At 44.8% G+C, this 23,589-nt stretch overlaps 2 protein-coding genes across 4 annotated transcripts; both read left to right on the plus strand.

The window, feature by feature from the left end:
- Positions 1–2,437: 2,437 nt before the first annotated feature.
- On the plus strand, positions 2,438–14,290 carry smad5 (SMAD family member 5). 2 transcript variants are annotated; one of them, XM_086178624.1, is made up of 8 exons: positions 2,443–2,576; positions 5,342–6,154; positions 9,037–9,177; positions 9,259–9,324; positions 10,912–11,019; positions 12,030–12,251; positions 12,351–12,607; positions 13,171–14,290. In XM_086178624.1, exons 2-8 carry the CDS (start codon positions 5,752–5,754, stop codon positions 13,312–13,314), a joined length of 1,341 nt encoding a protein of 446 aa, XP_086034750.1. In that variant the 5' UTR covers positions 2,443–2,576; positions 5,342–5,751; the 3' UTR covers positions 13,315–14,290. The 2 variants fall into 2 exon arrangements, with proteins under 2 accessions (XP_086034749.1, XP_086034750.1); XM_086178623.1 differs by having other exon boundaries at positions 2,438–2,576; positions 9,037–9,324.
- A 1,466-nt stretch (positions 14,291–15,756) lies between these two features.
- On the plus strand, positions 15,757–23,188 carry syvn1 (synovial apoptosis inhibitor 1, synoviolin). 2 transcript variants are annotated; one of them, XM_086178531.1, is made up of 16 exons: positions 15,757–15,895; positions 17,149–17,300; positions 17,400–17,492; positions 17,595–17,747; positions 18,075–18,123; positions 18,218–18,321; positions 18,848–18,974; positions 19,065–19,164; positions 19,253–19,318; positions 20,378–20,494; positions 21,673–21,827; positions 21,912–22,049; positions 22,130–22,279; positions 22,377–22,560; positions 22,641–22,756; positions 22,848–23,188. In XM_086178531.1, the coding sequence occupies exons 2-16, from the start codon at positions 17,169–17,171 to the stop codon at positions 23,039–23,041; spliced, it is 1,878 nt and encodes a 625-aa protein (XP_086034657.1). In that variant the 5' UTR covers positions 15,757–15,895; positions 17,149–17,168; the 3' UTR covers positions 23,042–23,188. The 2 variants fall into 2 exon arrangements, with proteins under 2 accessions (XP_086034657.1, XP_086034656.1); XM_086178530.1 differs by lacking the exon at positions 15,757–15,895 and adding an exon at positions 16,643–16,785.
- The last annotated feature ends 401 nt before the right edge of the window (positions 23,189–23,589 follow it).

Here is a 23,589-nt window from a genome sequence, read left to right on the forward strand (position 1 = left end):
GTGAATTCACCAAAGAAGTTCACGGCAAATAATTCTAAATGATCCATAGTAGTGTGACAATATAAAAAAAAAAAAAACTAAAATTTTAAAAGCACGTCACAAATTAAGTTTTATTCCCCAGCTAAACATCTGCTGGTTGAGGTTGAAAACACATCCCTCTTTGCATGAAGCCGTCAGAGATAGATAGACAAATAGTTTATTAATCCTCTGCAGGGAATTATTTGTCACAGGATTATGCATTCAACACACTGTTGATGCAAGAACAGAATCTCCACTTATTCCATGCATGCAAACTGTTCACATATCCGTCTTACAACTAAAAATACACACCTTTGGGATATCCTATGCACAAAAATATACACAGATTTAGCAGTTTTCAAAGTCAAAGTCAGCTTTATTGTGAATTTCTCCACTGGAGCCTTGTTCACCTTTCCTTTCATTCTGGCTGATACTCTTATATCACACACCTCTTTTTTCCACCCTCTCCATTGCTCTAATCCAGGGGTCGGCAACCTTTAACACCTAAAGAGCCATTTGGTTTCCACAGAAAAGAAAACACTGGGAGACGCAATTACTTTTTGAAGTCTAAAATAAAGGTTCCATTGTATACATTGCTTTTTATTACCTTTACACTTTGCATAAACAAATGTGTAGTGTGTTGCTTATGAAATCCACGAAGTGCTACAGAGAAAATTAAATATAATTTATGTAATGAACACATTTTGAATATTTTGAGCTTTGGGCTTTCAGAGTGTGTAGCGGAGCCTTGACCTGAATTTTAGAAATAAATTGGGAAAAAATCACTATCAGTAAACAATAAAAAAAAAATTTAAAAAGTGAAATATTTGTAAAATATTTGTAAAATATTTGTAAAATATTTGTAAAATATAAAAAAATATTTGTAAAATATCTTCATAAATATTTATTTTACTTGGTTAAAGAAATTTCTACTCCTGAACTTCTGCGCACAGCATCTGCAAATCGGGGTTATACTGACTGAAGGGTATACCAGCTTCCGCGAGTGTGACGTTTATTTTTGATAAATAATATATTTATAAATAATTTTAAAAAAATTGTTTAATATTTCAAGATCACAACAATCTTCCAATTTAGATCTAAAAATAAAAAAGGACTATCACAAATAAAATACACTTAAATTAAATACTTATAATTTATTTTGTATTTATTTATTTTTGTGTAAGGATGAAAGAGCCGCTGGTTGCGGACCCCTGCTCTGGACTGTTGATACTGCAGGAGTTGACTTGATGACAAGAAATGAGTGAAATCTGCAGCCTGTGCAGAATTTCATGTGTCAGTGGGCATGAACTTTGACTCTCAAATGCATCTGTGTGGTTCTGTTTTTTATATTCTTATTCCCTTTATCCTGTGAGCAGGAACTGCTTCCAACAAAAAGCAACTTCCCCCTTGGAGATCGATAAAATATTCTGATCGTGATATTTATATTTATAGAGCAGGTGTATAAGTTGTAATAATTTATCTGTATATATGTGCATCTGTGCAATATTTCATTCCATAACAGCTTCATGTACAATATTTTTCATTATCCTGTGCACTCCTTATCTTTCACTTGCTACTTAAGACACTTTGTAGTTTATTTGTATTTCTTATTCTCACCCTTTTTTTTACTGTTTATACAATTTTCTACTATTATTTATGATTGTTATGTTTTTTTCTTGTAACTGGCACAACAATTTCCTTTGGGATAAATAAAGTTGTCCTTATTCTTAAAGTGGTCAGTGGCGCCCTCTAGTGGCAGGGCGGAGCTCCTGCACCGCGCTCGGAGCCGATGCCTGTGGAGAATCCGCACTTTGGACGCTATTGTGCCCGGAACCGGGTAGGAGGAGGAGGAGGCGGTGGCCTGAGCCGATCGTCTGCAGACATGCGTGTAGGAGAGAGGCTACTGTTTTGATTAATTGAATTAATTAACGGCGCGGACACTGGTGACGCTCGGGACAACTCAGTACAAAGGCCGACAATACACAACAAACCCGCAGAGCTCCAGACTAAGTGGAGCCAGCAACTTGTGAGGCGTCCCGGAGCCGCAGCACCACCCCGCGGAAGGATTCAAACTTCACTCACGGAAACACTGGCATCGGCCAAAACCACCGCCGAGTATGTTAATTTATCTTGCTATCATAAGCATTTTTTTAATTCTGCTTTTTGAATTGTTTTACAGTTGTGATGATATCGTTGGTTGTTTTCTGTGAAGCGGCGGAGAGTTGCATCGAACTACTTGCAAAATCTCGAACGCATGGCTGTTCAAATTGAATGCATTTAAGTTTGAAATATTATTAAATGTTATATAAATCGGAGGTAGATCCGGCGATGTAGAAGCAACAGGATTTGCAATGTCAAAACGTGCACTATTTTCTCAGTTGGCGGCGGAGGGATATGTACTCCGCCTCTCCAGCCTGCCTGTCTTCGGGATCGGGACAAGAGGACATGGCATGGAGAGAGTGACGGGAGAAGCGCTGGAAAACGGGACGGAATCTTAAAGAAAGTCGGAACTGCCACACTCGGGACGGATAGCGATGAGTCGCGCCTTCGGCTTAAAGGTACGCAAGCTGAAACTGGGTTTGTGAAAATGACGACGCTTCTTGGGGGGGAAAGGGGGAGAAAAGTAGGGTTGTGATTGACCGAACTGAGCGCCTCATCAGCGCGGAGCCACTTTCCCTCAAGAGGGCAGGGCTAGCAGCTAGCCTAGCCTAGCTTCAGTTGTGAAGTTTAAAAAGTTTTTGGAATGGAGGAATAAATGAGGAAAGACGATGAAACTCAAGGCTTTCACCCTAGACGGGAAGAGTATCCATCGATAACGCTATGTTTAAAAGAGATACCTGTCGTTTAAGAGTGTATTTTACATACCCCCCCCCTTAGCTAAATATGTCTGACTGTGTCAGTTAAGCGAGATGTGTTCCGTGAGCGTTAGCTTAGCCACTAGCTAACTTCTCGAAGTTACTTCCATGAGTGTGCATTTTATCGCGGTTCCACAGCCCCGCCGACTCCGTGTCACGGCTCCGTGGATTTCCGTGGCACACTTAGACCGAGGAATAATACAGATTCGCGTTGCAGCTCTGTGTAGAGTTTCTGGTTTTCTTTTTTTCTTTTCTTCTATTCCTCCTCCATCTGGGTGGGGGTGCTGACTAGTCACCGAGTCGCTCTTCCATGTTGTCCGTTCCCTGCGTTTCAGAAAAGATTTCACACATTGCCGCAAAAGTGGTTCCCCTTGTTTCTATTTTATTTCTCCACACTTGGCTTAAGTGTTAAACACAACCCTGTAACAAGAAATTTAATAATTGTGTTTTTCTTACAGTGTGTGTGGAAAATCAGCGCTGTGATTCACTGTTCTCCAATCCATTCTAGTTTCTCTGTTTCGTTTATGCCTTAAAAATAGCACATTGTTTATTTAGCCCAACTTTGCAAGCTTGCACAAGTATTACTACTAATGCTGTAGTTCTACTTCCACTTACTTGTGCATAATTGTGTATTGGGTGCACGATTGAGACTTTGTCATTGTTTTGCTTTTTCTAACCAAATAAATAAACACAGTGGGCATAAATGAATGTTTGCTACCTTTTCTCAGAATGTGTGCTGAGTTTGGAGTTCTGCAAATCCTCTTAAATCATGGCTAATTATCCCATTGATGTCCCCCCTCCTATCTCTCTTCAAAGAGGGAATGTAAATTTAGTGGATATTTGAATGGCACCCTTTGATGGTGGAAACAGAGCAGGCTTCTCAGTGTCTTATCAACTTGTAGAGGCGATCAGCTTTTATCTGGAAGGTTCGCGATCCAGATGAACATTGCTGCATCTGAGGCGTGCTCCTCACTCTGGTGTGCTTCAGCTTGCCCTGGCAGGACTGGAAGTATATCCTCATGATGTGTTGTCATTGTTCACCCTGGACTGGTGAATCATTGCCGGTCACGTCTGGAGGGACGGTTTGCGAGGGGGGCCGGATCCCACTGAAACGATCACGAAAATCTGAAAAGACTCTTGCAACATTTATAGGTGCACAAACAACACCCCGTGCATGCCTACCTGTCCCGCTTTTGGAGGTTTCCGCTCACTTTCTGGAGTAAGTGGAACAATACCCCGTGGAAATGGGTGCAGCGCTGTTGGACAGCTGTGTGCTGGAAGGGAGGGATCAAGCCAGAGATGGGATGAGGCAGGAAGTAGCTCTTTGTGGTCACATCCTTTCCTATCAGGGCTAGTTTCACAAGCCCCCAAACAGCTGCTGCCGCATGTGTTTGTCTGCTATATCACGGTATGCTTAGATTGTCATATGTTATAATTTTGGGGGCCCTGGTGTATTTTCACTGTAATAACTTGGAGTAAATGTAGGGACAGTAATAACTATATGGGTCAAAATGAATTCTCTTGTGCCTTTTTCTTTTAAAAAAAAATCTGCATGTGTGGAAGAAAGTAATGTATTATATTGCTTCTCTGGGTTCTTCATACAGTGATGAATCATGTCCAGCATTCAAGTTTTAGTACACATTTGAATTGAGTGTAATTCACAGGCCTTTCAAAAGGTTAACGTGATAATTCAATATTTGTGACTGTTTAGATGCCACCCTCATGCCTGTATGTGGTTGGTTACGTGTACTTGAGCAGTAAATTATCATTATCGGCAGGTTGATTTTAGAGCTAACATTACCATTAATGCATATATTTAAATATTTCGGTAGTCATTGTATTTTGCCTTTTTAGAATTTTTTTTTTTTTTTTTTTTTCTTGCTGTGTTTCATTTTGCATAGTTATTTACCTGTTAGATTGCATTTAATCAAGGTCTAGCTGCATATCTTGCAGTTATATCAGATCTGTATGCATGCTGGCCAAGTTTATTTTTTCATTACGACAGATATGACTCAATTGTTTAAACTTTTGGCTCAGTCTACAACAGATGGAGAGAAGTAGACAAGATGTGCTTCACAGCTGATCAGCTGCTGTGCCAGCATGATCGAAGCACTGCTTTCTGTCCCTACTATCTATGTAGTGTTTTAAAGTATCTTTTCTGCAATGCACATTTATATTGATGCAATTTACTGTGGTCACTTGGAAGAACACAAGTTGTTGTTTTGGTTTTTTTTTTTGAGTGTGAGGGGGTATGTCGATATTATTAATGGCTTCATTTTCTTGTATCATGCAATTGACTCAAAGGTTTATGGAAGGTCTATTGAAATTAATAGACGAAAAAAGGGGAAGGAGGCCCTTTGCAGTCTATCATTCAAGTATTTAAATAATTAAATTAATTGATAATTTCTTTGTTTGGATTATTCCAAGTTAAAAAAAAATGTTGATGTCATGTCTGCTTTGGTTCGCAGAAAGCTGTGGGATTCAGTCACTGACTTCGGTTCAGGTGAAGAGGATCCTGTCGGACAGAAGTCTTGAACAGTGCTTGTGCAGAGCGCACCCCCCTCCACCCACCCCCTGCTCCATCAGTGACGGTGACCCTACCCCGGACAGCTTGCTGCAGGGCCCTTCCTGAGCAGCAGCAGCTGCGTCCTGCTTGCTGACTCTTCTCCCTCCCCTGCTTCCTGTCCTTGGTCAGACAAGGCTAAAACGTCCTCTCTCCTCCCCTACCCCACATACTCTCATTCTAACACCCTGTAGGCTTCTTCTTTCGGCTGAACGCTCGTCGTTTTCCGTCTGCACACGTTGGTTGGGGATCGTCGTCCACTGGACTTATTTGGAACGACCGTCCAACGAAGCTTTTTAGATAACGCCTCTCAGCATGACCTCCATGTCCAGTCTCTTCTCCTTTACAAGCCCGGCGGTCAAACGGCTGCTTGGCTGGAAGCAAGGGGACGAGGAGGAGAAGTGGGCCGAAAAGGCAGTCGATGCACTGGTGAAAAAGCTTAAGAAGAAGAAGGGTGCTATGGAGGACCTAGAAAAAGCGCTGAGCTGCCCGGGGCAGCCCAGCAAATGCGTTACCATTCCAAGATCGCTGGACGGTCGATTACAAGTCTCCCACCGGAAAGGTTTGCCTCACGTAATCTACTGCCGAGTGTGGCGCTGGCCAGACCTCCAGTCCCACCATGAGCTCAAGCCCCTGGAGGTGTGCGAGTACCCATTTGGCTCCAAACAGAAGGAGGTCTGCATCAACCCCTATCACTACAAACGAGTGGAGAGCCCCGGTAGGTACTCACGGTCTCCGCAAAACACGATACAACTTGTCACTTACTGTTAGCTACCTGATTTTTACTTCCATACAAAACATAGAACTAGTTAGCCATTTTTTAAATTGAAATTATGATTTAGGCTTAATTCTCTCATCAGTGATGGGAAATGAAAATATCGTATTAATCCAGTGGGATGATTTATTCCCAGTAATACTTTGCTTTAATGTAAGCTTCAGGAAATTGGTATGATCTGACCAGCATCTGGAAAAGTTGGGTCTTGTGTAAATATACAGTTACTTTTTCTGCAAGGGGGCTAGCTGCTCGTTACATTACAAGCCGTCAGTCACGGTGTCCCTATCGGTCAGTTAAACGACTTTAGGCAGCCGTTTGTGTAGGAATCGCTTGATTTCCCCGAACTCGATGAATCCTTTTTATAAAACTCACTTCTACTGCAACTAAGTTCTCTGTTGAAGCAAAGAGTTTGTTCAAAGTCTTCTCCTTTTTTGCATTGGTGTTTTCCCTTCAATGCCAAATGGAGTAGATTCCAGTTTCATCAACCCAAAAAAAATATAAAAACATATAAAAACACTAGGATTTTTTTTACCTATGACCTATGTTTTTTACCAAAACATAGCTACATACAGTATGAGCCGTACCGCTGATTGCCATGAAGACGTTTGTTGGTCCAGTGTGCGCACGTGCGATTTGGCAGGAGAATGTCACTCGGATAAAATGTCGAAAATCCAGTCGACGAAGTTCTCAAAGTCAGAATTAATGTGACAAGTGTATTTGTTGTTTATCAAAGGGAAACCCTGTCTTTGATGTTATTTGCAAAAATAAGGGGATTTGCTCCAACCATAGAAGTGATCTGATGGCTCAGCGGAAGGTTAAATCTATCCACGTGGAGACACAAAGGCAGATAAAGTGTTTTGTTTTGAGTCATCCACCCCCCCTCCCCGATCCACAATACACTCCCGGAATTCCACAGGAAAACAGCGTAGCAGCTTCCTCTCAAACATCTGCTGAGAGACTTCAAAGACTTGGAATGTGGCACACCGAACATTATGGTATTTTATTCAAATGGTTTATTTCAATTAAATTATGGTCACAATTCTCCTCAGTTGTTTTTATAGGGAGCAAAGTGATCTGTGTTTATGCATCAGTGCTGGAAAATGCCAACTTGATTTTGGGATTATCTGTGTCCATCCATGCAGATCGGGAGTCGTCTTTCAATGTGTAGATGAGACTAGGTCTATGCGTTGTCCTTATCGGGGAAGCCTTTCATTGACTCGGAGAGGTGATTTAGTATTCACTTCCCCACGTAAATTTCAGATCACAGTGGTATTTATGGTTTGCCTTGGATCAGACAAGAGCTAGAACAGAATGGCGTGGCTGCAGATGGAGACGGGTCTCTCTGTTTGAAAAATGCCTGGAAAAGCCAGTTGCATACAACACTTCACATAGAAAAACATCCGCACGTACAAGCTTTGTGCATCTCACAGCACCACATTTAGGATCAGACCAGGCTAAATATTTACTGCATGTCCCCCCCAGCAGAGAGCGTCGTCTCCAGTCAAGATTATATCAAAACAGAGCAGACAAAGGTGCAGGCGCCTTACGATGGAGGAAAGACAAAACTTGGAAATAAATGCATTACTAAAAGTCAGTGAACAGAACAATACAGTTGTCAAAGCTAGAGAGATTCACATTGAAAAACCGTGACCCCTCTTCCCCGACAAAAAGCCTTTGCTCCAAAGGAAGTAATAGATGGCAGATATAATATAGGAAAGTAGCAAATATAACACCGCAATGGAGCTGTGTTACATCCCTGAGCTGAAGCTCTGAGTAAACCAGAGCTGGAAACCAAATCCACAAAGGTCAGGAGGCTGTCATCACACAGGCCTGCTCTAGCTGCTCCCTCCATTTAACAGAAAATCAATATCAGTAGCTCTTTTGGAGTCTTATTAGATTATGGGCCAGAGGCACTCTTGATGGGGTGTGGCATCAGAGAGGGTTACTAAATGTATAACCAGACCAAACTCCCGAGTGCTTTCTTGCACCACCCTCTCTGTCTTGCTGTATCTGTCACTCACCATCTCCAGGATGACCCTGAGGGGACAGACCCTCTGACACTAGGCTGGCCTGTGACTGTCTGCTCAGTATTGACTTGTACAAAGATATGGATCACATGTCATGTCCGTTAAAAACCACCCACTGAAGGTGGCCGGGCTTCTTGAGTCCATTTAAAGCATGTTGCTGCAGAGGCTAATGGAAGGAGACTGGTTATTTGTGACTCTGGGTTCACTTTGCCACACTCTAATCTTGATTTATCAATTGCAATGCTTGAAACGTTCATTTAGCAGCGTTGCACCGGGCATTAGCTTGACAGGTTATCAAGACAAATATAGGAAGTCTGTAGCTTTTCCCTAAAATGGTTAACAAATACATCACAAATCTTAAAAATTGGTAGTCCCAATGAGCAAGTTTAGCTTGTAAAGTTTTGAACGGGCCACAGTAAATCACTCTTTATTTGACCCTACAAAGGAAGACCGGGGCATCAAATCAAAACACCTAATAGAATATGCTTACATTTCACATCCTCTCACATGCTAATGGAAATAATGGGTTTTTGAATCTTTAAGATATAAATGAACACACTGTGTGTACTAAAATACCAAAATCTCTTTTTTTTTCACGCGCACATGTGTGCGTGTCTATGTTTCAAAGCGCTTTGACATGAAGCCATTTTTTATAGCGTTGGTATGCTTGAGTCTGCTAACGTTACTTTTCTTTCCACTTGTTCACTCAGTGATTATTCAACATTTAGAAGTTCCCTCTTAATGTTGTGCTGTGCATCTGATACTGATAAGTTGTCGCCGTCTTGCCTTGTCTTTCAGTTCTCCCTCCTGTCCTGGTACCGCGGCACAGCGAGTTCAACCCGCAGCACAGCTTGCTAGTACAATTCCGCAACCTGACCCACAATGAGCCACACATGCCCCTGAACGCCACCTTTCCAGAGTCCTTCCAGCAGCCGCACAGTGGGGGCAGCAGCAGTGGTGGTGGTGGTGGAGGTGGTTCTTTTCCTATCTCACCCAACTCTCCTTATCCTCCCTCTCCAGCTAGCAGTGGTACTTACCCAAATTCTCCTGCCAGCTCGGGGCCCTCCAGTCCATTCCAGCTCCCAGGTAGGCCACATGCTCCGATGAACCTCACCCTGGGCAGATATCCAAACTATTGTCTTTCTCTGGCATTCTGACCGTCTCGGAGCTCTGTGTCCAGTCATTTTTCTTCAGAAGTTGTGCAGCTCATGCAAAAAATACTTTTCGGTCCTTTGTGTGAGTCAGGTTATTTGCTAATTTCCTAGCAACTATTTCAGAAGCTAGAGGTCAGGCCACAAATACACAAAATTTTCACAAGAGGATTTATTTTATTTGTCTTTCGAGGTTTTCCCCTTTCATAAATGTGCATTTGAAGAAAAACAAAAATAGAGGTACTTTATTTCCCCATAGTGTTATCAGTATATTTGAAACAAGTCAGATCAATCCTAGAACAGGCTTATCAGGGTTGGTGAGTCGTTCAGAAATATGACTGGAGGGGGCGTTCCTGTTGAAACCTGTGTAACGCAGCATTAGCTTAGCCACCAATATCTGGATTGTACAGAAGAGTCAGGGGAAAGGTAAAGCAGAGTGTAAATATAGAAGAGGGGACTGAGGCATTCATGTCCAATGGGAAGTCTTTCTTTTTTGAAATACCAGACCTCCCCTTGGAGCTGATTTTTCGCTCGCCCCATACTAAAAAGGAGTTTCTCGAAGACAACAAGAACAAGGTGAACTTTTTATAACATGAAGCAGTCCCCTTTTCTCCCCCCGAAAATGCACCAAGCATTCAAAGACAGTCACACTTGTGCTAAAATAGTCATAATTTGTGGTGGCCACAACTGAATTAAAGCCAAATCTGACAATGTTTTTTGAAAATAAGCACAGTCACGCATCTGGCTGAGTGAGTGGAGGTGAGAAAATACCAGTGAACTCTGCTGGCCTATAGGTTACCACGCAAGTTGCTGCTGTTGTGGAGGTGCAGGCGTGCATTCGTTGTGATGTTGTAATGTTTTTTTTGGCTGGCCGAGTTGGTCACCCCTGCCTTAAACCTCCTTAACTGTATCGAAATCAGGTCAAGTTATTAGATCAGTCTGAATCAAGCTACAGCCCTGCACGAGAACAAAGGGAATGCTATGTAAGCGGTGTCTGCCTGAGCTGCTGGCTGCTGTCAAGGCATAAACCCAGTGGAGCAGGCAGTCGTTCCCAATGGCAGACAGAATCGATATATGAATCAGTGGTAATTAACAGAGACATTTCTCCTGCCCTGTTAAAGCATCTACGGTGAAATACCTTTGACCTTGTGGGTTTGACAGGTACTTGCTATTGTCAAGATGTTGGGGGATTTTCACTCTTTCACAGAAAAGCCACTCAGTGGTCATCAAATCAAATTGAATGTCTCCTGCCCTGGTTTTTATTTCCCCTCAGTGTCTCAAAATGCAGAGGAGGTCATATTGCATCTCTGTTGGGAGTAGGTTAGCATGTGGCAGCTCAGCAAGGGAAGAATATGTGAAATCTGAGACCTTTTTCCGGGGTATGTGCTGATTGTTTGTATCTTTATGTGTCTGTGCACGCGCACAGACAGACCGTGGAAGCACATGCTCGCACACTCACACTCAAAAAGCATTTACCAGCAGCAACTGGTCTCATCCTCACTAACTGCTCTTATTGTCTCAGCTGACACACCACCCCCAGCCTACATGCCCCCTGATGAGCAGCTGGGCCAGGAGAGCCAGTCTATGGAAACCAGCAGCAGCCTGGTTCCACAGAGCATGGCCAGAGGAGGTGAGGTGTTAGCTCGATGTCGTCGCACCGGATGAACATGTGTTCCATCTAGATAGTATCGGTGTGGGATATTCACGGCATCCATTGAAGGCCACAACATGGAGGTGGAAACCATCAAAAACGGTGGCTACCTTGACTTTGATTTAATCCAGAAACCAACCCCCTTTGAGATCGTGAATGTTAGCAGAACTCCATCAGCCATTGGCAGATCTGTTGTTGAAAATTTGAAAGAAACAAGATTGTCCTGAAAGTGGTCCTGTTTCTTTTTGTTGTCTCATGTAAACATGATGATCTTCACACCGAAATAAATGTCAAATGATAATTAGTTTATACCAGAGCTATCCAAATGGTTGTATATCTGTGCCAAGCTATTTCTTTTTACCCCAGCAGTGATCAATAGCTTTTTTCCATCAGAAAAAGGATCAGGGAAATAGCAATTTTATGCCAAATAAGATGGCATTGATGCAGATATTTTACTATTTTTACATAAAATAAGTATACAAATTCCAGCACACATTCACTGATTGGGCATTCCTGGTACTTAGACATATTCCTCTAAAGCTTCCAATGTTGTATTGAGAGAGAGGCTGCTTTAGAGTCCAGTTTGGACATAGTCAGTACATAACTTTTATTTTAAGAGCTGTTTGCTTTCAATCTGTTTTCTTGGCAAGTCAGAATAATTTTTTGTGAAGAATGTCGCTTTTCTCCATAATTCCAAACCTTTCTCCAAATAGACTGGAGAAGTAGGCCTTACGTTTTTCACACCAGGTTTCAACGCAAAGCATTTACATTTTCAAACAATGCTTGAAAATTCATAAATCCATCTTTACATCTTGAAAAAAATGTTTTTGGATTGCATTTTCGAGTGTTTGGCTTAGTTTTTTTTTTTTTTTTGGTGGTCCAAACCTCTTCTGTTTGTTTGTGCCATAATGTAGGAGTGAGCAAATATGCCTTAGACTTAGAATATTCAAGGCAAAGTCTGACTCGTCTCTTTTCCTTTGTGGCACTAGACGTGCAACCAGTGGAATACGAGGAGCCGATTCACTGGTGCTCAATCGTCTACTATGAACTCAACAATCGAGTTGGGGAGGCTTATCACGCCTCGTCGACCAGCGTGCTAGTGGACGGCTTCACCGACCCATCAAACAACAAGAACCGCTTTTGCCTCGGCCTGCTGTCCAACGTCAATCGCAACTCGACTATCGAAAATACCCGCCGACACATTGGCAAAGGTAGGATGAACACTGAGCTGTTCCACAGAAAGAGAGCCAATTTAGATGGTCAACGATGGCTGTGCACAGACCCTGACCCGACACTGTCTCATCTATCAGGAGTTCACCTGTACTATGTGGGAGGGGAGGTGTATGCAGAGTGCCTCAGCGACACCAGCATCTTTGTCCAGAGCCGTAACTGTAACTACCACCACGGCTTCCACCCCACCACCGTCTGCAAGATCCCCAGCGGCTGCAGCCTCAAGATCTTCAACAACCAGGAGTTTGCACAGCTTCTGGCCCAGTCGGTCAACCACGGCTTCGAGGCTGTTTATGAGCTCACCAAAATGTGCACCATTAGAATGAGCTTTGTCAAGGTAACCCTTTTTCAGATGTCAAAATCAGGGCTGGGAATAAAGAATAATGTATCATTCAGGAAGCTGGTGTTTTAATATTAAAATTTAGAGCAGTACTGAAGTCAAGAGTGGTACTTAAAACAGTTAAAAATATTGTTCTGCCCAGATAGCTACTGTACAGGCAGTCCTCGGGTTTACGACGTCCTTGACATAGTGTTTCATGGTCATGTCGCCATCTTCCATAAATGTAAGAGTCTTGGTCTGTCCCAAATGTACACCGTTTGCAAAGAAACAAATTTGCGAGCGGAGTGGATGAATACGAGGTCACTCGGCATAATACAAGGAAAATGGCTCCGTTTACATTCGCTTGTTGTATGCCATATTGGATTGGGCTACTTTTGCTTTCTTTTGTTGTTTTTTTTTTTTTTTGTAGTGACCGCACAGTGCTTTTATGTGGTATGATATTACTGTGTTTGTGCAAACGACGCACTTATGTGCAGTATGTAAGTTCCGACTGGTGGCACAGCAGGAACATAATTCCGATGTAAGTAGAGGACCTAACGCCATCCGCTCTGCCTCCTCAGGGCTGGGGAGCCGAGTACCACCGACAGGACGTCACCAGCACCCCCTGCTGGATCGAGGTGCACCTCCACGGGCCTCTCCAGTGGCTGGACAAAGTGCTAACGCAAATGGGTTCGCCTCTAAACCCCATCTCCTCCGTGTCCTAATGGCGGCTGTCAAGGAGCCTGGGAGAGTCCCCCACCCCACTCCGCACACCCACGTCTAATTTGTTTTTTTTGTTTTTCTTTTTACTTTTTTCCACCCCCTCAGTGATTTTATAATTTAAGGTGGTCTTAATGGCTGAACTGTTTACACTTACTTTGGGGAACTCTGGCTGGAAAATGCATCTGTGGCCGTAATCTAGTTGTTGAAACAGTAATGTTACAGGCATATACCTGGCAAAAGACAGGTAAGAGGAATGCCCGAGTAGCAGTAACATGGGACACAGTACAACTTGACAATGTTACTACACCTGCAACAATCAAGGGCTCCATTGTCAAGCTTGAATCTGTCAAATGTTAATTTTTTTTTAAATTTTTTTTTTTTGCATCCAATTTTGTCTAGTCAAATGATTTTATTTCTCTGTGTAGTTTTAAATGAAGCGAATGGTTGACTGCTCCTGCCTTATGTCTGACAGATTGGAATTTTACTGAACTCTATTTTCTGTTTTGTTTTTTTTTGTTTTTTACACCAATTCATCTGTCAGATATTTACATGTAAGATAGACACAGTTATGTTTACCATTAGGCTCAGATATAACAAATGCTTTCTTTTATAGTCTACTTCTAGAAAAGAACACTGAGCTACTGCCTTTTTAAGAAAGTTATGTCTGCCAACCTGATAGTTTTTCATATGGGAGCTCAATCACTGAACAAGTTTATTATGCCATAAGCTAACAAAATTGTGAATGTTACATCTATTGCAATAGAAGTAGTCATGATATAATCGGACAATGGACGTTATTACTGATTCTTGTTTGTTCTCTAGTTCAAATAAGAGTGACTGCATTTTCCATACTCACTGTATTAACAATATTGTGCACTCATGGATTTTGTGGAGGCATATTAAATGTTGCCATGGGTACCAAGGCATTATGTTTAACTGACTTCATTAGCTCAATGAAATAAACAGGTTATTTGGTAACCCATGTGTTTTTATCTGTTTGTCTTTAATCAACACCTGAATGTTGAGAATCTAAAGTGAGACGTATGGAGTTCTGCAGGAACGACCGTCAAAGCAGTTGTTGAGATTGTATCCATTCATTATCTGAGCCACTCCTTCTCTCAGGATTGCAGGGCTGCTGATTCCAGCTGTCATTGGAAAAGGGGTGGGGTTCACCCTGGACCAGTGGATCACAGGATCATGAAAAGAGATGTGCAACCACCCCCCTCTCATTTTAACACTAGATTGAGACATACAAGTATAAACTCACTCATTCACATATATTAGAGGCATGCAGGCATTCACCTTATCATTGACACAGCTGGACAATTTTAACAATTTTTAATTGAGGAACCCCGCACAAACATGGGGAGAATATGGAGACTCCACACAGAAAGCCCCCCTGTGGGAATCCAACAAGGAACCTTCTGGCTGTGAAGCAGAAGCGCTGACCACTGCTGCCCAGGTTTTATTAATATACGGTTGATGATACAACTTCATTCACTGGACTTCAAGCCCTTCTACTAATTTCAAATTGCCATCTAGGATGACATGGGGGGGGGGGGGGGGGGGGTAATGTGCTTGTGCATAAATTCTGTGTCTGCAGAATTTCCACAAACGAGCAGTGTTTGCCTTATTCATGAATTCCAGGGTCCTCCTCGAATATCTTTGCATTTGGAGTTCTCATCAGTTTATATCACACTCTAGTTAGCTTAGTCCTCACATAAGCACGCCTTTTCCTTTGAGTCCGTAGCAAACGCAAATACCCAGTGTAAAATGAGGCCGTGACGGCTGCAGATCCTGACAAGTTACACAAAAAACTATCCCAATCGAATGATGCATGCCGTCATTTTTATGTTTTATGACCATTTGTAATTTGAAAGAAGTGCAGCACTCCATGCATGGCGTGAGTCACCCCCACCCCATCCCGTGGGAGCGGCCGCGGCTGAAATGACAGCAACGTCGGACCAGCAGGGTTTATTTATTTCCAAAAGAAAAAAAATTATAAACAGCTTTAACAATGTGTATCTAAATCAGGTATGGGTTTATATACACTGAAAGAAAAAAAATGTGTTATTTTTAAAAAATGTTTCGTAAATTATTGCACAACTTTAAATCAGCTTTGACACCAACATCGTAACTTCCCATTGGTCCACGTTGTAAAATACCGTAAGTCCAGATAAGCCCGCATTGGTTGATTCGCACCATTGCGCTAATACAGCAAATGCAATGCGTGTACGGCATTCAAATCGCTTCTGTAAAAAATTTGTATTTTTTTCACACCGTGTACAAAATATATGCCTAATCTTGTTTTGAAATGGGCAAAAGACCGGATAAAATGATGTCGCACGCTGGGGGTCGAATTGCGCTTGCGCTCAATTACCGTAACAGCCGGATATGATGTGGCTGCCAAATAGCAAGCCAAAGATAAACACGTAGCGAGACATCCAGGGGCGAAGACAATAAATATCACTGAGAGGTTTGTCATTAACAGTCGAAATGGATTAGCTTGAAGAATATAGATTTGTTAGCAGTCAAGCAAAAAAACGTCTTATCGTGCAAGGTACAAGTCTTCCGCTGAAATCGGTGAGTTGATCAGAGTCCTGACAGCTGCAACGGAATCAGTTAAGCTAGCTAACGTTAGCAAGCAGCAGCTAGCCAACCTAATAAGCTACCTGTCTTGAAGATTGAATTAGACTTTATGGCAAATGAACGCTATTGTTTCAAACAAATATCTTTACCGTTGCATTCAGACGTATAATCCTAGTCTTTTGTCATTTCAAGTTTTTTTTCCCCATCGTGAAAAGCTGTGTCAAGGTTGATCGGATTTCTGAAACTTAAGTGTTCCACAATTAGCCTCATTGCGATCGTGCTACATTAGCTTTTCACTAGCATGAAAGAAACACTGAGGAACAGATGTTGAATTTTAGCAAGAATATGTTTTTATAATTGGTATTTTTAGATGAGAAAAATGTGTTTGACTGGTATATGTGTCTTAGTTGGAGTTTTTCAGTTGACCAAGTAAGATTTAAGTCAATTAGATGATATTTTTATTGTCTGTGAAACAACTGCTAGACCCAGATTTTACTACATCAGATGTTGTGAAGAGACTTATTGCAATGCAATGCTTCATTGGTTTCCTGTCAAAAGTGGAGGTAGTCTTACTCGATTTCTGTGAATTCTAACGTGAACTTCATGATTCTGCACCGTTTACAAGTGTATGGAGAACCTCGCCCTCTTCTTCCAGGAAGCAACTCCTTGTCCTGAGGACTCACCTTTCTTTTGAAGCCTTACCTGGTTAATCCCACCACTCACTAGATGCAGTTTGTGTAAACCCAGTCTTTGTTTATGCAAAATATGAGGTGGCTGTCGTGTCACACATTCTCTGAGAGTGGAGGCTGCGACAACCCTCCCGCTTGAATCTCAGTAAAATCCCATCATGTAATTATGTGAGATGAAGAACTCGGCACAAAGAGGTTAGAATAGTAAATTAAATCAGTGTAATGTATGAGTGTCTTTTTTTTTCTTTGCTTTAGTAGGATATGGAAAAAATCCTTTCAGTTCAAGCTCTGTCATATTTATCGTGAAAGAGGCGAGCACAAAAAAAAACCTCTTAATTTAATGCATGTGACGGTGGCCTACTTACATCCTTATCGCTTTGAATAGCTGCATTTCTGTAATTGTGACCTGATGTCTTAATCCAAAGCTTTGCAACACGCTTTTGACTGAGGCATAAATATTAGCCAGTTCTATGCGAACAAGGACCGTTTTCAAATATTTGCATGTCAGTTTGCTTGACAAGACAGCTATAACACGGCAGTGACCTGCTTCCCCTCCAGTGTCTGGAGCTCAGGCAAACATGGTGCGAGCGGCCTTGGTGACCGCCACCAGTCTGATTCTCACCGGGGTTGTGGTGACCCATGCCTACTTCCTCAAACATCAGTTCTACCCGACTGTTGTCTACCTCACCAAGAGCAGCCCGAGCATGGCGGTAAGAGTGTCGCCAGTGTAACCATCCTGGATTTAGTGAAACTAAGTCGGCATCGTCAAGCAGATAAGTGATCCATCCTGTTTTTACGTCTGTGTTTAGGTGTTGTATATTCAGGCCTTTGTGCTGGTGTTTCTTCTGGGGAAGTTCATGAGGAAGGTCTTTTTCGGGCAGTTAAGAGCTGCAGAAATGGAGGTAGGTTTGAAACTGATGCAGTGTCCCAGCTGCAAATGGGAGCAAGGAGTCTGAATAAGCTCATTTTGTCTTGTATTAATGCGTCTTCCCTCCTGCCGTCAGCATCTCATCGAGCGCTCCTGGTACGCTGTGACCGAGACGTGCCTGGCGTTCACAGTGTTCAGGGATGATTTCTCCCCCCGCTTTGTCGCCCTCTTCACCCTCCTGCTCTTCCTCAAGTGCTTCCACTGGCTTGCGGAGGACCGGGTGGATTTTGTAAGTGGCGTTCATATTCAAGCAAGCAGCCAAGTTAATGTGTCACCGTCTTCTTTGGTAAACAATGAACGAGAATGTGCCAGATGTCGGGCATCTTCTGGTCCAGGTTTCAGCATTTCATCAAGTTTGTCAGTATGAATGAGAACTAGATGTGAGAAACAGATAGTGCAGATGCATTTATTACAGGGAAGCAAAAACCAAACACAGTATTTGAGAGCTGAATTTGTGACACGGTTCCCTGGCTCTGTTCATTCAGACAGCACACGCATAAATCGGCACCCTGTGTTTCTTTTATCAGTTGAATATTTATCTTTGCTTGTGAATCAGATGGAACGAAGCCCCAACATATCCTGGGTTTTCCACCTCAGAGTATTGTGTGAGTATCCTGTCATGCTCTTCCAGTTCCACTTTGCAAATGGGTGTTTGGGATTAGAATTCATGTGTGAAGCTGTTGTTTTTGGTCTCCTCAGCTCTCATGGGTCTGCTTGGCATCCTGGACTTCCTGTTCGTCAACCACGCCTGCTACAGCATCATCACCCGCGGAGCCTCGGTGCAGCTGGTTTTCGGCTTTGAGGTTTGTCACGCTTGCATAAAGTTCGGTCTTTATGTAAATGAAATAAATCCGGGGAATTATTTTAGTCCATTCTGTCCTTGATGGGTTTTAAATGGTATTCTTAGTCAACCTTAAAGTACTGCTTGCATTCCAGTGCTAGAAAAGTGATCCATTTTATGTTTTTCTGACACTGAACATTGTGATCTGGTTGTTCATCAATATTATACATCTATATGTATTTCAAAATCCTAAAAAAAGGTTGCATCAATCAAGTATTCCAGAAGGCCATCCATGACGCTGTCTCCTCTTCATTCTGCGAGTAAATATGAGCTCTTAAAATCCAAAGGCAGCACCGAACATTGGGAAGTTTTAGCTAAAACCTGTCTTAGAGGGGATGATAGTGAACCGCTTCACTGGTCACGGTCAAACATTAGCACTGTTTGCGTGATCTGTGAATAACTGGCGAACACAGACTGCCTCTTCCCGGGCTGTTAGCCAGCAGATCACTCCTCCGGCTCACAGCCCTCCTCCTCCCCTCCCCATGCAGTACGCCATCCTGCTGACCATGGTGCTGACCACCTTCATCAAGTACATCCTGCACACCGTGGACTTGCAGAGCGAGAACCCCTGGGACAACAAGGCCGTCTACATGCTCTACACAGAGCTGTTCACGGGTAAAGGGCCCATCCGCCCAATTGTCATCACATCACATCGCATCCTGAAATACAGAGTTACTCACAGGGTGTTTTCTACTTTTGTTCCAGGTTTCATCAAAGTGCTGCTGTACATCGCGTTTATGACCATCATGATCAAAGTTCACACTTTCCCCCTGTTTGCCATCCGGCCCATGTACCTGGCCATGAGGTGAGCGGGCTAACATCTCAGCTCCTAGCTTTGCAATCAGATGGAATCGGGGCGTGTCTTGAGTTCTCTCTCGCTTCCTTCTCCTCAGGCAGTTTAAGAAAGCCGTCACGGACGCCATCATGTCCCGCCGAGCCATTCGCAACATGAACACGCTGTGAGTAACCGTTCTCTCTAGAACCAATCTGTCCAAAGAGTGCAAATGGAAGTGGGTTTCTGCGGTGCTGGACATGTGATGCGTATCAGTAAATGTTGGAAGGCAGCGTTGTCTTTGACGCAAGAACAGCTTTCATAAAATAAAGGCGTGGGACAAATACAGTGGAACCTTGACTTATCAGTGCGTCAACAGCTCCGAGCCATCGCTCAGTGGAATTGTTTTTTTTTGCTGTGCGATCTGTGCCAAGATCTGAGTTAGGAGTGAGCAGGATGAGTTTTTGACACCAACAGTGTCAAGGTCCCGCCAGACAGTGGGACGTGCCGCCTGCCACTAGGTAGCCCAGAGAAAATCATGGAAATACACAAGCGAGGTGTGCGAGAGATTGAGAAGTTGTTCTCAGTGAGATACAGTGGCGGAGAGCATCCTTTGTGAAAAGGCAGGAGACATTTATGGGGATTTGGTGCAGCGGACGGCGGGGATGTTGACAGAAGAGGCGTCTGAAGAGTTGATAAAGGAAGTTTAGACAAAGTGTAGCAAAGTTACATTTAGCAACACTCAAGTGTGGAATGTAAGTAAAGGATAGAGCCACAAATGAAAAAGTCCTCGGCTGCCGCCTGTATCTTTGTTCCATCCTTCGCGTAAATACACTTAAGACCAGTTTATTTCTTATTCTCTCTTATAATGTATTATTTTTTACACATTACTTGTTATTCATAAAGTACATTTCTCTTATTTAAGAACACGTCATCAAACCGGGGCTCTGGATCGGATTAATAGCGTTTTCCTTCATTTTAAGGGGAAAATTTAATTTGACATATTGAGCTACGACCTCGGTCATGGAAAGCTCAGTTCAGCTCCGAAGTCAAGGTTCTACTATTTTCTTGTATTAATGGACTCCCATTTCCTCCAACCCACGCACAAGAAGACATTTTGTTGTGCTAACGTCATTCTCAGAGGTCAGATCTGAGCTTCTGCAGACGATTCATGCGAGGATAAATGAACTTTCACCCGGTGGAAGCTCTCCGTCCCTAAACTGTGCTCCTCTCCGTCTCCGCTCAGATACCCCGACGCCACTCCGGAGGATCTGCAGTCCTCCGACAACGTGTGCATCATCTGCCGGGAGGAGATGGTCACCGGAGCCAAGAAGCTGCCTTGTAATCACATTTTCCACTCCAGGTCGGTCCTGTTAGAAACATCCAGGATGGGGGGGCTCGGTCCCGGCAGAGGCAGGTCCCGAAAGGTTCGGCTCAGATTTGTCAAGGATCAGCTGCTAAAACGTGTGAGAGGTCTTCTGTTTGATAACTGCTGCTTTTAAGATCAGGGATTGGAGAAAACAGGGCCTTGTCTCGTGTTTTCAGTGGAGTTTCGTGATAGTGGGGGTTTGGAGAGCATTTGGAGTATCAACAACCAACGTGGAACATCGAGGCCTTTCTACATGTCCGTGGGTTCTGCCAGGAGACAGGGTTTCCTCTTTGATGCTCGGACGTGGCGTCACTTCGGCCCCCCTGCAAATCAGAAAAAGATCTGTCTGACATCTGGATTAGATCTCCCATAAAGCAGGACTCTGACGGGTTCGGCCCCTGATGGATTCAGTTGTAACTCAGCCAGACTCTGAAAACGTCAGTGGGACAAACAGATCACACTGAGATGTTCCAATAGCTCATTTCACTCTAGGGGGCTTCTCAGACAGATCCATGGTTACGTGTCTCAGTTGTATTTCACCATGAGATGGTCTGGGTCGAAGAATACTGAGGTTGGAGGAGGTCCAGAGGAAGACCAGAGAGGATATTTATGGATGGAGAGGAAGAATAAGAATAAGAGCAACTTTATTTATCCCGAAGGAAATTGTTGTTCCAGAGTTTCAAGTTAAACATAACAATAATAATAACAATAATAATAAATAATAGTAGGAAAGGAGGACAGGGAGGTAGATGGTGTGAGAGAAGGTGCCAAGCTGGTGGAGGCAGGTGATTGGCTGTGAGTTTGATGGGGGCAGGTGATTGGCTGTGAGTTTGATGGGGGCAGGTGATTGGCTGTGAGTTCGATGGGGGCAGGTGATTGGCTGTGATGATCCATGAAGGGAGCAGGTGAACAGAAAAGGAGAAGTTCACTTTGGAGATTTACATGGACCAGGGGCTCTTCTTGTCCCGCTGTCTGAAAACATCTAGACTTGCATATATCCCCCAAACACACACATACTACTCAAGTGAAGACATTTTCTCTTGATCATTTTCTAAAGGCTTGAAGGCACCAAAATTTGTAGGAAGCAGAAATCCAGGTGGAGCAGCTTCACCACCGATCCAGAGAACCTGTGAAAGTCCTTGTCTGACCCGTGCTGGTGTTCTGTCCCACAGCTGCCTGCGCTCCTGGTTCCAGAGGCAGCAGACCTGTCCCACATGCCGCATGGATGTCCTCCGGGCCACCAACAATAACCAGGCCCCAACTCCGGCGCAGGCCCCGCCCCCTGCTCCCGCAGCCAACGCCAACGCGCCCGCAGCCCCCCCCAACGGTGGGTGGAAGCACCTATTGGAGTTACTCCTCGTCAGGGTTTGTAGCTGGACTGAAGGTGTGTTTGGTGTTCTTTGCTGTCCAGTGGCTCCAGGAATGCTGCCCGGCTTCCCCCCCGGCATCTTCCCCTTCTGGGGTCCCTTCCCCGCCGTGCCCCCCCCTGCCGCCGCCCCCCCGGCTCCTGAGGCGCCGCAGAGCAGCGCCGAGGCCACGCAGGCCAACGGTAAGCGCCTCGCCGTCCGTACATGCAGCCGACCCTTCTCTGCCTGCAGGTCATCAGTGTCCTACCTCCGTCTCCTCCAGGCTCATCCCAGCCCCCCTCGGCCGCTGCGGACACGCCGTCGACGGCGGCTCCCCCCCCCGGGACGTCGGTGCCCGGCTTCCCCTTCTCTCTGCCACCCCCTCCCTTCCCCGCCACGCCCTGGCTGCCCATGCCCCCGCCTCCCCCTTTCGGTAAGTCACAGCAGCGCCTCTGAAAAGCCATTCGTTCATAGTCTGCACGCAGGGCTTCATGATGAAGACGGACCCTGACCCTCTCTCTGTCTCCTAGTGTCGTCCATGCCGCCGCCCCCAGCCTCTCTGTCCCAGCTGTCCGAGGAGGAGCTGAGGGAGATGGAGGCCGATGGCCGGCGGGGGCTGGAGGCTCGGCTCCAGTGCCTGCAGAACATCCACACCCTGCTGGACGCCGCCATGCTCAACATCCACCACTACCTCAGCACCGTGGCCACGCTCACGTGAGTCGGCTGTCCCGGCAGCTAGTCTGACCCGATTCGCAACAAGTCCTCTGACCACCCCCCCCCCTCCCCCACTTCAGACCCCCCCGGGCTGAAGGCAGAACAGGAGAGGCGGGCGAGACAAACTTCTCTGCATCCTCCACCCCAGCCGACGGCAGCACGGAGAGTCCCGGCAGGAGGACGGACCCCCCCAGCTGTGAGTAGAAGGTCGCCCGCAGATTCCCCGACGAGCTGCGGTCCACCTGAGGTGAAGCTGAGAGCCTGACGGGGTTCCCCTTGTGTTCCAGCCGGCGCCGCGAGTGGAGCCACGGCCGTCCCTCAGCCCGCCGACTCCACGTCCCCTCCCTCAGATGCAGAACAGAAAGACGGCCTAGAAGACGTAGCGGAGCCGGAGGACGGAGAGCCAAACGCTGCCGAGCTGAGGCGCCGCCGCCTTCGCAAGCTGGAGACGTCGGCGTCCGCCCCTCCACCCGAAGACTGATCCCAGATTGGACGCGCCGCCGTGGACCAACACGAACCCCGAACACGGATCTCGTGCGAGAGGCTCCGGCTCTCCGCCGCTCCTCTTCCGCCGAGCTTCTGCCTTCTGCCGCACCGAGACGCTACTCGGGAGACCCGTCGACCCCGACCGCTCGTCAGGGCGCTCTCTGCCCGATAGCAATAGCATGCTTTCTTTTTCTCCTTTCTTTGGATTCAGTTTTCACGGCTGTCTCCCTCCACCGGAGGACCGCTGGGGGAGAGGACTCTCATTTCAGACCAGCAATGTGGCACATTTGTGTTTTGATAGTCCCGCTGTCGTCCAGGTGTTCGCCCGCCCCGTCATTCTCCTCAACTCCACGTTAAACGGGACGGTGATCGCCCTCCACGTCCGCTCGAGTCTAATCCAGGGAGCCGGAAACGCTTTTTTTTTTTTTTTTTTTTGTCCGCCACTCTGGTTTCTCAACCATGTTGTAACATACTGATTTATTTGAACCTGTACATACTGTATAAAGAGTTTTAATAGGATGATCTGTACATAAAGCAGAATAA

This window comes from Fistularia commersonii, chromosome 31 (genome assembly GCF_037954325.1).
Source record: "Fistularia commersonii isolate RoL2024-O1a breed Wild chromosome 31, RoL_Fcom_v1.0, whole genome shotgun sequence".
NCBI classification, from domain to species: domain Eukaryota; kingdom Metazoa; phylum Chordata; class Actinopteri; order Syngnathiformes; family Fistulariidae; genus Fistularia; species Fistularia commersonii.

What these genes read in the sequence shown, in the direction of transcription:
- smad5 (XM_086178623.1), top strand. Translation starts at nt 5,752, where the DNA reads ATGACCTCCATGTCCAGTCTCTTCTCCTTTACAAGCCCGGCGGTCAAA. An exon ending in ACAGAGCATGGCCAGAGGAG is followed by an intron (nt 11,020 to 12,029) that starts GTGAGGTGTTAG and finishes TTGTGGCACTAG; the next exon opens with ACGTGCAACCAGTGGAATAC. An exon ending in CCGCCGACACATTGGCAAAG is followed by an intron (nt 12,252 to 12,350) that starts GTAGGATGAACA and finishes CTCATCTATCAG; the next exon opens with GAGTTCACCTGTACTATGTG.
- syvn1 (XM_086178530.1), top strand. Translation starts at nt 16,764, where the DNA reads ATGAAGAACTCGGCACAAAGAG. An exon ending in GAAGAACTCGGCACAAAGAG is followed by an intron (nt 16,786 to 17,148) that starts GTTAGAATAGTA and finishes CTTCCCCTCCAG; the next exon opens with TGTCTGGAGCTCAGGCAAAC. An exon ending in ATTCGCAACATGAACACGCT is followed by an intron (nt 19,319 to 20,377) that starts GTGAGTAACCGT and finishes GTCTCCGCTCAG; the next exon opens with ATACCCCGACGCCACTCCGG.